This window comes from Labrus mixtus, chromosome 9 (assembly GCF_963584025.1).
Source record: "Labrus mixtus chromosome 9, fLabMix1.1, whole genome shotgun sequence".
NCBI lineage: Eukaryota > Metazoa > Chordata > Actinopteri > Labriformes > Labridae > Labrus > Labrus mixtus.
In genome coordinates this window covers 13,109,222-13,122,186 of record NC_083620.1, presented here as the reverse complement: position 1 = coordinate 13,122,186, position 12,965 = coordinate 13,109,222, and the positions used below count along the sequence as shown (strand labels likewise).

General features: G+C 38.4%; 1 protein-coding gene across 2 annotated transcripts in view; it reads left to right on the top strand.

The window, feature by feature from the left end:
- LOC132980289 (cGMP-dependent 3',5'-cyclic phosphodiesterase) overlaps positions 1–12,752 on the top strand; it is a 145,380-nt gene extending 132,628 nt beyond the window's left edge. For both annotated transcript variants that reach the window (XM_061046338.1, XM_061046339.1), the window contains exons 18-31: positions 339–513; positions 1,448–1,560; positions 3,477–3,554; positions 3,663–3,785; positions 3,920–3,990; positions 4,926–5,048; positions 5,176–5,263; positions 5,777–5,824; positions 6,287–6,361; positions 6,455–6,554; positions 7,515–7,627; positions 8,582–8,620; positions 8,831–8,937; positions 9,278–12,752. In XM_061046338.1, the coding sequence (XP_060902321.1) occupies positions 339–513; positions 1,448–1,560; positions 3,477–3,554; positions 3,663–3,785; positions 3,920–3,990; positions 4,926–5,048; positions 5,176–5,263; positions 5,777–5,824; positions 6,287–6,361; positions 6,455–6,554; positions 7,515–7,627; positions 8,582–8,620; positions 8,831–8,937; positions 9,278–9,512 (1,488 nt within the window). In that variant the 3' untranslated portion in view covers positions 9,513–12,752. The remainder of the gene's footprint in view (positions 1–338; positions 514–1,447; positions 1,561–3,476; positions 3,555–3,662; positions 3,786–3,919; positions 3,991–4,925; positions 5,049–5,175; positions 5,264–5,776; positions 5,825–6,286; positions 6,362–6,454; positions 6,555–7,514; positions 7,628–8,581; positions 8,621–8,830; positions 8,938–9,277) is intronic.
- Positions 12,753–12,965: the final 213 nt, after the last annotated feature.

Sequence of the window (12,965 nt, the reverse complement as noted above, 5' to 3'; positions counted from 1 at the left end):
TAAGGTGCATGCTGTGTCTCTCATGTGACCTCTTGTAGAAACTTCATGCCTTTTTGACAAGTTGACAGACAGAAGATGTAGGCAGAGAGAAACAGGAAATGACATCAACAAAGGTCCTTAATCAGACTAGAATGAGGAAGGTTACAAAGCAATCAGCAGTGCTTGAGACCCAGAAGGGAACCACTTGAGCGGCCGAGACCTGCGCTCCAGTCAATTTATTTTCTGCTCGCTTTACTTTTCAATCTGAATCCACTGTCAACAATCAATTCAAGCAATAGCTTTAAAAATGAGTGTCACCAAATAACATAAGCAAATGTGTGTGTTTGTGTGTCGAGCAGAAGGAGTTCCGTATTCCAGCAGACCAGGGCATTGCAGGTCACGTAGCCACTACTGGTCAGATCTTGAACATTAAGGACGCCTACTCCCACCCGCTATTCTACCGTGGGGTGGACGACAGCACAGGCTTCAGGACGCGCAACATCCTCTGCTTCCCCATCAAAGACGAGAACAACGGTACCAACAAAGACATCTACACACACAAAATAAATCCACAAGCAGTCATAAACTGTTGAATTTCCTGATTGAATTGAATATGTGGAGTACTTCTTTTTTTTTTAGATTTATTTTTGGGCTTTTTGTGCCTCTAATGGAGAGATAGGACAGTGAATAGAGCTGGAAATCAGGGAGAGCGAGTGGGGAATGATATGTGGGAAAGGAGCCACAGGCTGGATTTGAACCTGGGCTGCCCACTTTGAGGACTATAGCCTCCATACATGGGGCACACGCACCATCCACTGCGCCACCAGTGCCCTGTGTAGAGTACTTTTAATAGTCAGGCTCTGTTAGTGTAACTCAAAGTGCTCTACAAGTGACCAACAAGCCTAATAGACAGAACAAATACCAAACAGAATTTGGAGACTACTGCACTGCAATGAAAGAAATTATAAAACAGTAAAACACAAGAACTTAGATAAATAAACAATATTTTACAATAAATCATTCATAAATAAGTTTGTTATATTTATATTGTCCCACAATGGCACCGCTATGCTACTGATAATATAAAAATGGGCATTATTCAGCTTCTCATAATAACACAGAGATACAAAGAAACATCACCTCCTTCACAGCCAAATGTTAGCGTGCTGTATCAAAGCATTTCTCTACATCACAAACTGTCTGAAGTTTCAATTTAGATTTTTTTAATGTGCAATTAGGTTCAGCTGCAGTGTGAAATTAATTGCAGTCCGCAGACCTATTTCATTCAGAGTCTGTCTTGCACCTCCGATTGTTGGAATTACGTGCCTCATTTTCTCGTCCTTGACTCTCATCTTCCATTTTTCTTCATCATCAACTTTCTCTCCCTCCCTCCCTCATTCCATCTATCCTCTCCTCTCTCCTCTCCTTCCTGTCCTCTTCCTCTTTCTTCAAATCCTTCTTCTTCCAGAGGTGATCGGGGTCGCTGAGTTGGTGAATAAAATGAACGGGCCGTGGTTTAACCGCTTTGACGAAGACCTGGCCACAGCTTTCTCCATCTATTGTGGGATCAGCATCGCCCACGTAAGTCTATCCTCCCAATTAAAGTAGAACTGAATCTCTGTAAACTTTACATTTTACTTGCAGCAGTATGCTGAATCTCCATAACGTATTAATTGCTGTCATCACAACATTGGAAGTAGTAAAACAATGATTTAAGTTGCACACAATTGCTAGCCAAACATAATCAGTTGTGAATTACCAACTTCACACTTTATGATAGAAACAGCTTCAAAACTTCTTATTTTATTTCTATCAGCAGCATAAAGCATGCATTTCTTAATGTGCACATTCATCTTTATGCACTCTAAATGCTCATTAACTCAGCTTTATTTCAAACATATCTCCCAAAAAATGCTATGTATTATAACCTCTGCGTGCTCCTTTATAGTCATTATTTTAATTGGACTCCGCAGAGAGGAATAAAATACAGCATGTAACGTACATCCATCATTAGGAGTCTCTTCCTCCTGAAAATAGTGTGGTAGGTCTGTGGTTAGAGCTCTAAGAGACATCGATCCTGTCTGGAAAAGTGGAATCAGTTCAGCTGGAGCGAAAAAGGCAGAGGAGAAAAAAAAGTCTCGGGGGAAATTTTGAGATTCAACCTTTGATGGGACTGAGTGGCTTTTATGGAGGAGTTCATAGGCATCGTATATGACTGCTGCAAATCCATTAACACACATTCAGCAGTGCTGTTGTGAATGCAGCTCGGATAGAAGGCTTGATATTTGTAAGAGAGAGAGGGCTTCACCACATTTTATGAAAAATGTAAGATTTTCATGCCTTTCATGTTTGCAAATCACAATCTGAAACAAGTATATATATATTTTTAAAGACATTTTATGGAAAAAGTTTCAGAATATTGCAGCCGCCTTTTTATCGTAGTTAAAATATTGATTCAAATTGGTTCACTCTGTGTAACTGGAATGATTCTCTCCCCTGTAACAAGGCCCTCCGGCTGTTATGCAGTTGATTTGAGTTACCTAAAAAAATGTAAACATGAAATTCATTCATGAATAGATTATGTGCTGGGTTTTTTAAAATGATAATACATGATTGCAAAAGATTGTTTTGCAAATTGTGCACAAGAAGTGCAGTAGATGTTCAAGAAACACAAGAAGAAAAGAGAAAGAAAGACACTTCCAGCTTATTCAGAACGTCACAAAGTATAGCTGTGAGGCCATTTTAATCAACACTTCTGACTCACCTTCATGTAGGGAAGCACTTGTAGTGTTTGACCTTTGCATAACTGCAGGTATTCGATAGCTATCGACAAACTATAACCATACTTGATTGGAAAAATAATTTCCCTCTAAGCATCTCATTAGTCATTTAAGATGACCAAATGCATTATTTATCTGTGCTTACTTGTGGTGTTCAGTGTGTTGAGATCTGTTGAAAGCCTATACCTCATATACCTCAACATATACATTATTCAGTTTGACTTGTTAACTTTTGTCCTGAGTGTTCTGGACACAGGTAGATTAACATAAAGGAGGAGCTAGATCTTTAATAATTTGTATCATTAAATGCTTTGAAAGTGATATAAAATGACTAGATGTCAGGCACATCTGGATGTGAATATTCTACCTTGGAGGGTTAGGGGTTTGGACAAATGTTTGCTGGTTCCACTTGTTATTTCTAACGCTAAATTGTCACGTATGTATATAGTCTTGTATAATGTTTGCATTTATAGCTGCTCATGTTCGTTGTAAATTTTGGACTTTGCTGCTTCCTGTCTCGGCCAGGACACTCTTTGAAAATACATTTTTAATCTCAACAAGACAAAGTTTGAGATGAGATTTGTTTCTATTTTTTTGGGAGATAGTGTCACAACATGTTGCATTACAGAGACTTTGTCTTTCCTGCCACTGCATCTAGTAGCCAGGTATCTATGACAATAATAATGATGATAATAAATACGTTGTTTATTTCTCCAGTCTCTGCTCTACAAGAAGGTCCATGAAGCTCAGTTCAGATCCCACCTTGCCAATGAAATGATGATGTACCATATGAAGGTAAATCCTTATCTGTTCATCTCACACACTCTTGCACACAGACATGTTGTGTTTACTGACACTGTCAATATTTTTCACTCAATATGATTCAGTATGTGTACGTTGCAGGTGTCAGAGGAAGAGGTGTGTAAGCTGCTGGTGACGGGGATCCAACCTGTGAAAGAGATCCACCCTTGCTTTGCTGAGTTCACATACACACCGCGCTCGCTGCTGGATGACACCACGCCTTTGGTGAGAGATGGAGGATTAGAGAGAAAGAGACACACACACACACACACACACACACACACACACACACACACACACACACACACACACACACACAATGAAAACTAATAACAGGTGATTCTGTCGTGTGTCCACAGGGCATCCTCAGCATGTTTGAAGACATGGGCTTCATCAACACGTACAAAATCGACCTGCACACTCTCGCCAGGTCTGACAACTCCCTCAATGCATAATACTGAATGTTAGACTGTGTGTATGTGTGTCCTCCTGGTTCTTTCAAGTACGGTGCAATAGTTAGGATAATTGATCAGGAGTATATTTTTTTTACTTTAGGATTTAAGGGTACTTCACTTTTTTTTTTGTTCATTTACCCTTATTAATAATCCTCTTTAATAGTCTGATTCCATTATTGGCAACTGCCTTCAAGAGAGAAGCCGAACACAGCTTCTGAGTGCTTTTGGGGCTTATTAATTTTAATTTCCACATCAGTTGATTATAAGAGCTCAAGACCCTTAAACTTTAGAAAGAGAGATGTCATCAACAGAACGTTTGTGCCGAGATGATCAGCAGTGCAGGAATTTGTTTTGGATAAACCCTTAAGTAAAAAAGAAGTTTGAAACTTTGTTATGACAGAGACTGAGATCAATACTGATGCATCACATGACCTCCAAAGCAAATGAAACCAATAGCCAGAAGAAATCTATTTTTATATAGATTATATAGTCTGTGTAAGATGAGGAGCTTAACTGCATGCTGCTTAAACTACTATTCGCATTATCCTACCAAAAGATTCAAATAAGGGTTTGACATAAATGTTTAACTGTCACCATGGAGATTCCTTTAATTAAAGGAATACTTCCTAAGCAGTCACAGGACAGGATCAGACAAGGAGAGGTACCGTATTTTCCACAGGTGTACCCAAGAACAACAAAAACAATAATTTCCACACTGTAGCTTTAATCTGGGACATGGTCTGTTGCTACTCCATCAGTACTGCATCAACATTATGATAGTGACATTTTTAAAAACACGTTTTTCACTCAAACATATGCAATAGTAAATAAGCTCAATTGCATGGCCGCACTGTGTCACTAGTTGCTATCTGTGTCGCAGATGTTAATTGTATTGTTGCTTAACTGTCAGGTTCTGTCTGATGGTGAAGAAAGGCTACAGGGACCCTCCTTACCACAACTGGACCCATGCCTTCTCTGTGTCACACTTCTGCTACCTGCTCTACAAAAACCTAGGGCTGACCAACTACCTCGAGTAACTATCAAACTACTTTTAATGGTTTCAATTTGAAAAACCTAATAAATTGAACGTTCCCGTCACTCAAATGATTAAAAGTTAGCGTGTTCCCATTCTTTTTCTCTGCTCTCTCCTCTCTTTCTAGGGATATAGAGATTTTAGCTCTCTTTGTCTCCTGTATGTGCCATGACCTGGATCACCGTGGCACCAACAATTCTTTCCAAGTCGCCTCGGTGAGAGGACATTTCATGTTCTCCTAGAGGCTGAAAACATTAAACCTCCTGAACACGTAGAGTGCAATAGAGCAGCGCTTCACCTTGACTTTAAATATGCAAACTCAAATCTGACTTTCAGATGCTCCAAAAGGAGCCTGGATGTCAATGAAATCTAGGCTCCAGGTGTCTCATAGTGATAACACAGTTTGTAATGCACTCCATTTTTCCCACAGAGACACTGCTTGTCAGTGTTATTGGAAGCATGTTGCTCTGCTCCGCTGTCATCATGCATAATCCTCCAGTGCCTAAATGACACACACATACATCCACACACACATTCTCACTGTCATTATGCAACAAGGGTTTTCATCTTATCTCCTGTGTTATGCTCTTTCTAATGTGGATTCATATTAAAGCAGACAAGTAAAGTTAAAGAGGACAAAGTGCATTTCATAAAAGGAGGTTTCATTTGAGTCAATACAATGTGTACACTGACAGGACTCTATTTCCTTTGTCTCTTTCTATTTTCAGCAATCTGTGCTGGCTGCTCTGTACAGCTCTGAGGGCTCTGTGATGGAGGTAAACTCACAGCCACTTACATCACATCACAGGGATGTGGGGGAGCTCACAGGGAAGTTATCTAGAAGAGGGAAGAATTCATTCTCAAAAAACTCTGCCATTACTTTTTAATTTACAAACTTTGTAATGTGCAATTGTTGGTGAAAACATTAGAAATGCTGAAGTTATAGTTAAAGTGGTGATTTTCCTGATGACATGTTAAAGCACATAAAGATGGCACACTACTTTTTCATTACAAGCTGATTTCTAATAAGTTATTATGCTATCTACCTTTAAGAGTTTAATGTTTCAATTAAAGTAAATGAACCTCAGTATGTGAGCTTATAATTTATTTTGACACCTAGAGTGACACCTACTGGCCAAAACTGATGATAGAGGACTTTTTCACTCAACATGCCTTCAAAACCAACATTTTCAAATGGACTCAATTATTTCCCTATCATGCTTTGTTTACCTCTACAGAGACATCACTTTGCCCAGGCCATCGCCATCCTGAACACATTTGGCTGCAACATCTTTGAGAAGTTCTCCAGGAAGGTACGATTTAAAATATGACCTTCACACATGACTACATTCTCATGACTACGCTTCTGTATTTTGCAAGCTCAAGTTATTTGACTGTTTTTAAAGGACTATCAGCGAGTACTGGACTTGATTAGAGACATCATTCTGGCAACAGACCTGGCTCACCACCTTCGCATTTTCAAGGACCTGCAGAAGATGGCTGATGGTACGTCCCGCTAGTTCATACATCTCTTCTTTTATACTCAAACTTAAAAAGAAAAGAGAGGCTTGATTCAGATGATGACAAAGATTAATCACACTAAAACAAACATGTATTTCTTCTTTGATTAGATCAGACGGATTACACTTAATTAAAACATGCAACCCAAAAGATCCATAAAAAAATCAGCAATTTTTTTGTATCATTGTGGATAAATAACTGGTACATTTGTATAGCTTGTGTATTTTTTGGTTCATTTTCTATAATAACTAACTTGTCAAATAGGCTGTAAAAGTATAAACCAATGTCCTCCCCTGTTGCTATTTAACAAAAGACTCATACAGACTACATTTTCATTGCGTGACTTATTTTGCAGACATTTAAGGTCAAACCTGCAGTATTCATCAGTGACACTCTTCATCATCCTATGCTCTCATTGGACTATTTACTGTTTAGAGGATACAGTTGCTTTTTGCACTCTTATGTAATATAATTGGCTATAACCTCCTGGCCAGCGGTTTGTTACGCCTGAATGGAACCAATTATAAGTCATCCTGAGTGGATGTCTCCTCAGTGGAATCAATTTTGTGCAGCTCAAGTAGTCCAAGGACATTAAAGCTTCCGAGTTACCCACTGCTTCGCACCACAGTGTGCAACTTGTCAATCATGGCTGGAGAATATTTCAACAAAACACACTGAACATATGCAAGTTAAAGTCAAGCTGAATCAGAACTTTTCCTAACCTGATGCACAAACTGCCTTAACCTCTCACACAGCTGTGGCTTCTGATCATCAAAATCTATCTATTTGGGGTACAGGGGACGTATTAATCAGGTCCAAATTATTAAGTTGTTCTCAAGGGGTTTTCCTCAGATCTTCCAAAAAGCTACAATATAGTTTTCTCATTTATCACAACCTAATCAGGAGTTGTTGTTTTTTTGTGTGTTTTTTGTGTGTTTGTTTCAGATGGATACAACCCAAAAAGTCGTAACCACCGCACCATGCTGCTGTGCCTGCTGATGACATCATGTGACCTGTCAGACCAAACCAAGGGCTGGAAAACCACACGCAAGATTGCTGTCAGTTCAAACAAAAGTCTATCATTTTTATGAAGTGTTTTAAAAAAATCCCTAATATGTAAGATGTATGTTCATTAGATTTAATTATGAACCTTCATCCATATCTCATCACATCAAAAAAACGCATTAGATTTAGGGAATAACAGTTACAACAAGCACGTAACAATATATGAATGAGTGCATTGATCTTAATCATGTACTTTAATGCAATTATTTTTGTTAATGACTCTGTGTAAGACCAATTATCCTTTTAATGTGAACAAGAATTGATATTAATAAGTGCAGAGCACATGCAGAAGTAAAGCTGTGAAATGAATGGAGGTTGTTATAAACGTCTAACTCTCTGCACTACCAAACAAACAAACAAAAGTTTGATACATGTAATGTAGTTAAGGTCTGCCCTTTCTCTTTATATATGTACTTCTTCAAAGTGCAGCACCTCATTTGAATTCCGAACAATTTCTGATTCTGTTTGATTGTACAGTAAAACTATTCCCTTTTCTGGGACAATAAAGCTTATGAGATGCTTTCCTATACAATTGGAAACAACCCTTCAGTCTATATCCTATTGTATTCTATTCTGTGAAACTGCGCTCCATTTTAGGATTATGTTTAATCTCGGTTTGACCCCTTTTTCACCACCAGGCCCCTGACCCCTGTGCTAAATACTACCCTCTAAATCTCCAAACACCTAACACCTACAGAAAATGCACTTTATTCCCTACTCTCACCAAATAAGCATTTCTGCTTGTTTAGAGGTCTGGCTCACATCGTCTCAGTTGGTTTATTATGGGATTAAAGTAAAATCATCTATTACACTAAATGTACTCAGTATACCTGACATATTTGCGATAGTGTAATGTCAAATAAAGCTGTATGGGACTTGTTCAGTGCAGCTGCAGTATAAATGTGTAACTAAATGAACAATACAGATGTGTGCCTCTGTGTCCACAGGAGCTGATCTATAAAGAGTTCTTCTCTCAAGGCGATCTGGTATGTGTCACTGTATGCTGGCTGTGAAATGACATGTGATCTTGTAAAACCAGTGGCTCAAGTTTGTGTCATTTCACACAACAATGAGGTCATTGCTCATGTCATTATGTCTATCTGTATTGTGTGTGTGTGTGTGTGTGTGTGTGTGTGTGTGTGTGTGTGTGTGTGTGTGTGTGTGTGTGTGTGCTATTTGTTTCTGTGCGTGTTCAGGAAAAAGCCATGGGGAACAGGCCCAGCGAGATGATGGACAGAGAGAAAGCGTACATCCCAGAACTCCAGATAAGCTTTATGGAACACATCGCCATGCCCATTTACAAGTGCGTATGAAATACTAAAAAAAAACACATCTTACCATGTTATGATGATTTTATTTTCAAATCACTTTGTTTGAGGGTCGGTTCAAACCCTGATCTCTGTATTACAGAACACAGAGGGAAAATGGGCAATTCCAAGACATAGGTGTAAAATAAATGCAGATATAAGATAATGTAATAAATCATATGTTCATGATAATGATAGCGGACTATAAGTTCTAAGGCTGAGACAGTGAAGATCTTGAACACAAGTTAACCACATGAAAGCCTGCCTTCATAAATATTTCAATAACATGTTTTATATCTTAGCTCAGGTAAGATCACTGCTCCTCTGTCCTTTCAGGCTGCTATCTGAACTGTTTCCTGGGGCCACCGAGCTGTATGAGAGAGTGGCGGCAAATCGGGAGCAGTGGACCAAAGTGTCCCATAAGTTCACCATCCGTGGGTTGCCTAGCAACAACAGCCTGGACTTCCTGGACCAGGAATATGAGCTGCTGCAGTCCCAGGGGGCTTTTGGGAGCGACGATCACTGCCTCAATGGTTGCCTTGAAGATGAAGAAGGAGGGAGGGTTCAGTGACACCAAAAGGCCGTAGATCGGTTTCTTGAAGTTTTCTGTGGTCCAATAAGGGATGAAGATAACCTTTTTAGCGACCTGAGAGGGAGGGATCTCTCTGCTGTCGATCACTTAGATGCTAGGCAGGCCATGCAGAATGGACAGGACAAAGTTTCAAACAAATTGGATTTGACAAGCGATGTGAAACGAGTGGATCCATCAGAGCCGGTTCAGTGATTAGATGCTACATGTTGCTTGTGTCTCCAGTTCAGGAAAGCAGAAGGTGGTGACTTTATATTTTTCAGCAATGATGCTGGAAAAATAAGTTTACCACAAATTCACTCATACAGTACTGATCCTGATTGTAATAACACACACACACACACACACACACACACACACACACACACACACACACACACACACACACACACACACACACACACACACACACACACACTGACACAACACATAAAAGAAAGAAAAAGTTAATTCTTATGGAAAAAGACTACTACAACATGTAATAGTGAGATAAAGTGCTATACTTTGTGTAAAATGTTTCATAATAGTTCTATTGATTTAAATGGCTCAGCATTGTTCACACATGAGTGGCTGCCATAGTTTCCCTCATCTGATGCTTTTGAATGCATGCTGTATCCACATCTCATGTATTATTCCCCCTCCTCTTCATCATTGTTGATTTCTCTTGGCTGAGAACATAATGCAGTACATTTTCTACCATCAGAAAATATTTTGTATTCAGATCCTACAGGTATATTTTAATTAATTCATAAAAAATGTAGTTGTACAGGGGAAATTTAATTCATTCACTTTCACAGCAACATAACAACCCTCATTTCTTTGCAGTATAAGGGACAATTTGACAATCACTTATATATGACAGCTGGCCATAACACCACTCCATACATTCAATATTCAGAACACACACCCCTCTGCACATTGCCTGCATACCAACAATCAAGTGTGCATCCACACTTCAAAAAAAGCCCACTCATAACCTGAAACACAAACTTGTTTCATCTTGTTTCTTCCCACTCCTGTGCACCATTCTTGATTCTTTTCCTTTTTTTGTTTACAGATTTACTCATAAACAACTTTAGATCGAGATTAACTGAAACCCTTTAAAGATCCATCTCATCTGTTGGTGTAAATGTGCCAGAGTAGAGTGTATTATATGGAGTGTGTCATTGAGTGTGTCATATGGATCTGCCTTATTGCGCATCTTTGCTGCCTTTCTTAGAGCTTTTAATATATGAACATTGAAATAAAGAGTCTGTTTAGTATGTATGTTGTATATTTGTTATAGACATAGTTTGAGTATCAAAGCGTTGACTGAATGAACACCATGCTCAGAAGATGTATATTTGTGAAATACTTGTGTGAAGACCTCAGATGTAATGTCATTTCTTTTCTTTCAATTTTAAATAATGTATAAAACCATCAGGTGGATAGTATGGCAAGACACAACACCTTTTTGTCAGTTCTCAATGCACCCAAAATTTGTTTTTAAGAAGGAACTAGAGATGTAGCCATCACAGAAATTACTCTTTACTGAAAGTATCAATAGTTTTCTTTTGCTGCATCCCAAAGGAAATGTTCAGAAAATGTAAGATCTCAGACTGTGCCTCATATAAAAGACATTCACAGACATTTTTTTTGTTGCCATGGGGTTGTTTTGTTACGATTTGCCATATTATGTTTTAATATTTTTAAAACAGGACATGCTGCATAGTTAGGGTTCGAGAAACACAGTATAGATTAAAACTACTGTACATTATGTAGCGTGTGTGTAGGGGGCGAGAGAGAGAAAGAGAGAGAGATTGAGTGGATGGGTGGAGAGGTGTGTAGATGAGTGAGAGTGAGATTTAGGGATAATTTTGGTTATAAAAATTCCTAAGAAAACTGGTGTCCAAAAAAAAGAATGCAAATGAAAACCTCAAGAGATCGACCAGGTTATTTTTCTAATTATTATTACTTTAATACAGCCCTGATCAAAGCAAAGGAGGTAGATGAAAAGCAACAGTATTGCATTTAGGGGGTTTTATATACTTTTTCCACGTACATTAAGGGTCTCAGTAGGTTTCATCAGTAATGACATTTATTTGGTTAGCAAAGTGGTTTGATGTTTGTGTCATACATACATACGGATATGCATTAGCACATCAGCATGAAACATTTTTGGTCTGCCTTAGTCGACTTCATGGAGACATTTTTTATGATTAGTTTCATGAAGGGCCTACAGATGTTTGCCAGAAGAGCCACTCACTCTCTCTTTCTCAAACATTTTCTCTCGTGTGGTTTTTCCCATTCCTGTTGTTTTCATACATACCTGCCTTTTCATGTGCAATATGAAGTGTCTGCTTCTGTGGTTCCTTTGTAACTACCTATGCCTCTTTGTTAAATTATTATTTTAGGTCTGAGTCTCCAAAGGCTATGGGGACGTTTCCATGGGGGAGGGTCAACAATCTGTGGCGATTTTAATCCTAAACTGCTCTTGAGAGTCAAGACGGTTTTCTATACTGAGTGTTTTTCTGTCTCTTTATGTTTGTTTTGGAGAGTCAGGGCGAATTGTGCCAAGCAAATATAGTCTACTTCCTGGCCAAGCTGCAAAGTAAAAAAAACCTTCTTTCAATTATTTTTTTGTTCTCTTTAGTGAGTGAAGTTGAGGGCTGTGTTCACAGGAAACTTCTCTGGTTCATTATGACAGGGTCTGAAATTGTGGCTCATTCAGGAAGTGTGAACCCTATCTATATTTCCCATCATCACAGAGCAACAGTACTCTGTGATGTAATATCATTGTAATGATCACCTGTGACATAATTGTTAAAAGTGGCAAAAATACAATTGCTGTAAATATCAAGGTTAAAAAGAAAATGTTACTTGACTGTCTGTCATTATTATAATGGGAAGTATTTCAATCATGTAATGTATTTAAAGTGGTGGCATCCTGTTCTCTACTTTTTTTCATGCCATTTTTGAACAACCTCAAGCAGAAATGTCTAGACAGATTGAAGAAAACTATCTGTGTATTTTGGATATACATATGATATTGTACCACAATTAAGAACCCAAATTAATTTGAATTCTATTCATGAGGAATACATCATCTGTTTATTATTTGTTTTGTTGAGTTCTGAGTGCTGGTGGTCTTGTTCTTTTTCAGATGTAATGAGTAAGGACTTTTTTGACATGAAAAGAAATGGATGATTTTTTCCCCTTCTTGGAATAAATCTATGAAAGGCTGCTTCTTTGATTTCTCTAAAAATGCACACAAACACCATATAGACTTTTGTAGTTAAGGTGACATTGCCGGCTGTATGAAAGTGGCTAGATGAACACCCATAGGGGCAAATATCTATTACAATTATCCACCTCCCACCCCCCACAGTATACAAAATCTCTCCATTCTCCTTGTAGGTAGAGTAAAATGATCATATCTGTTATTAGGTATCTGAA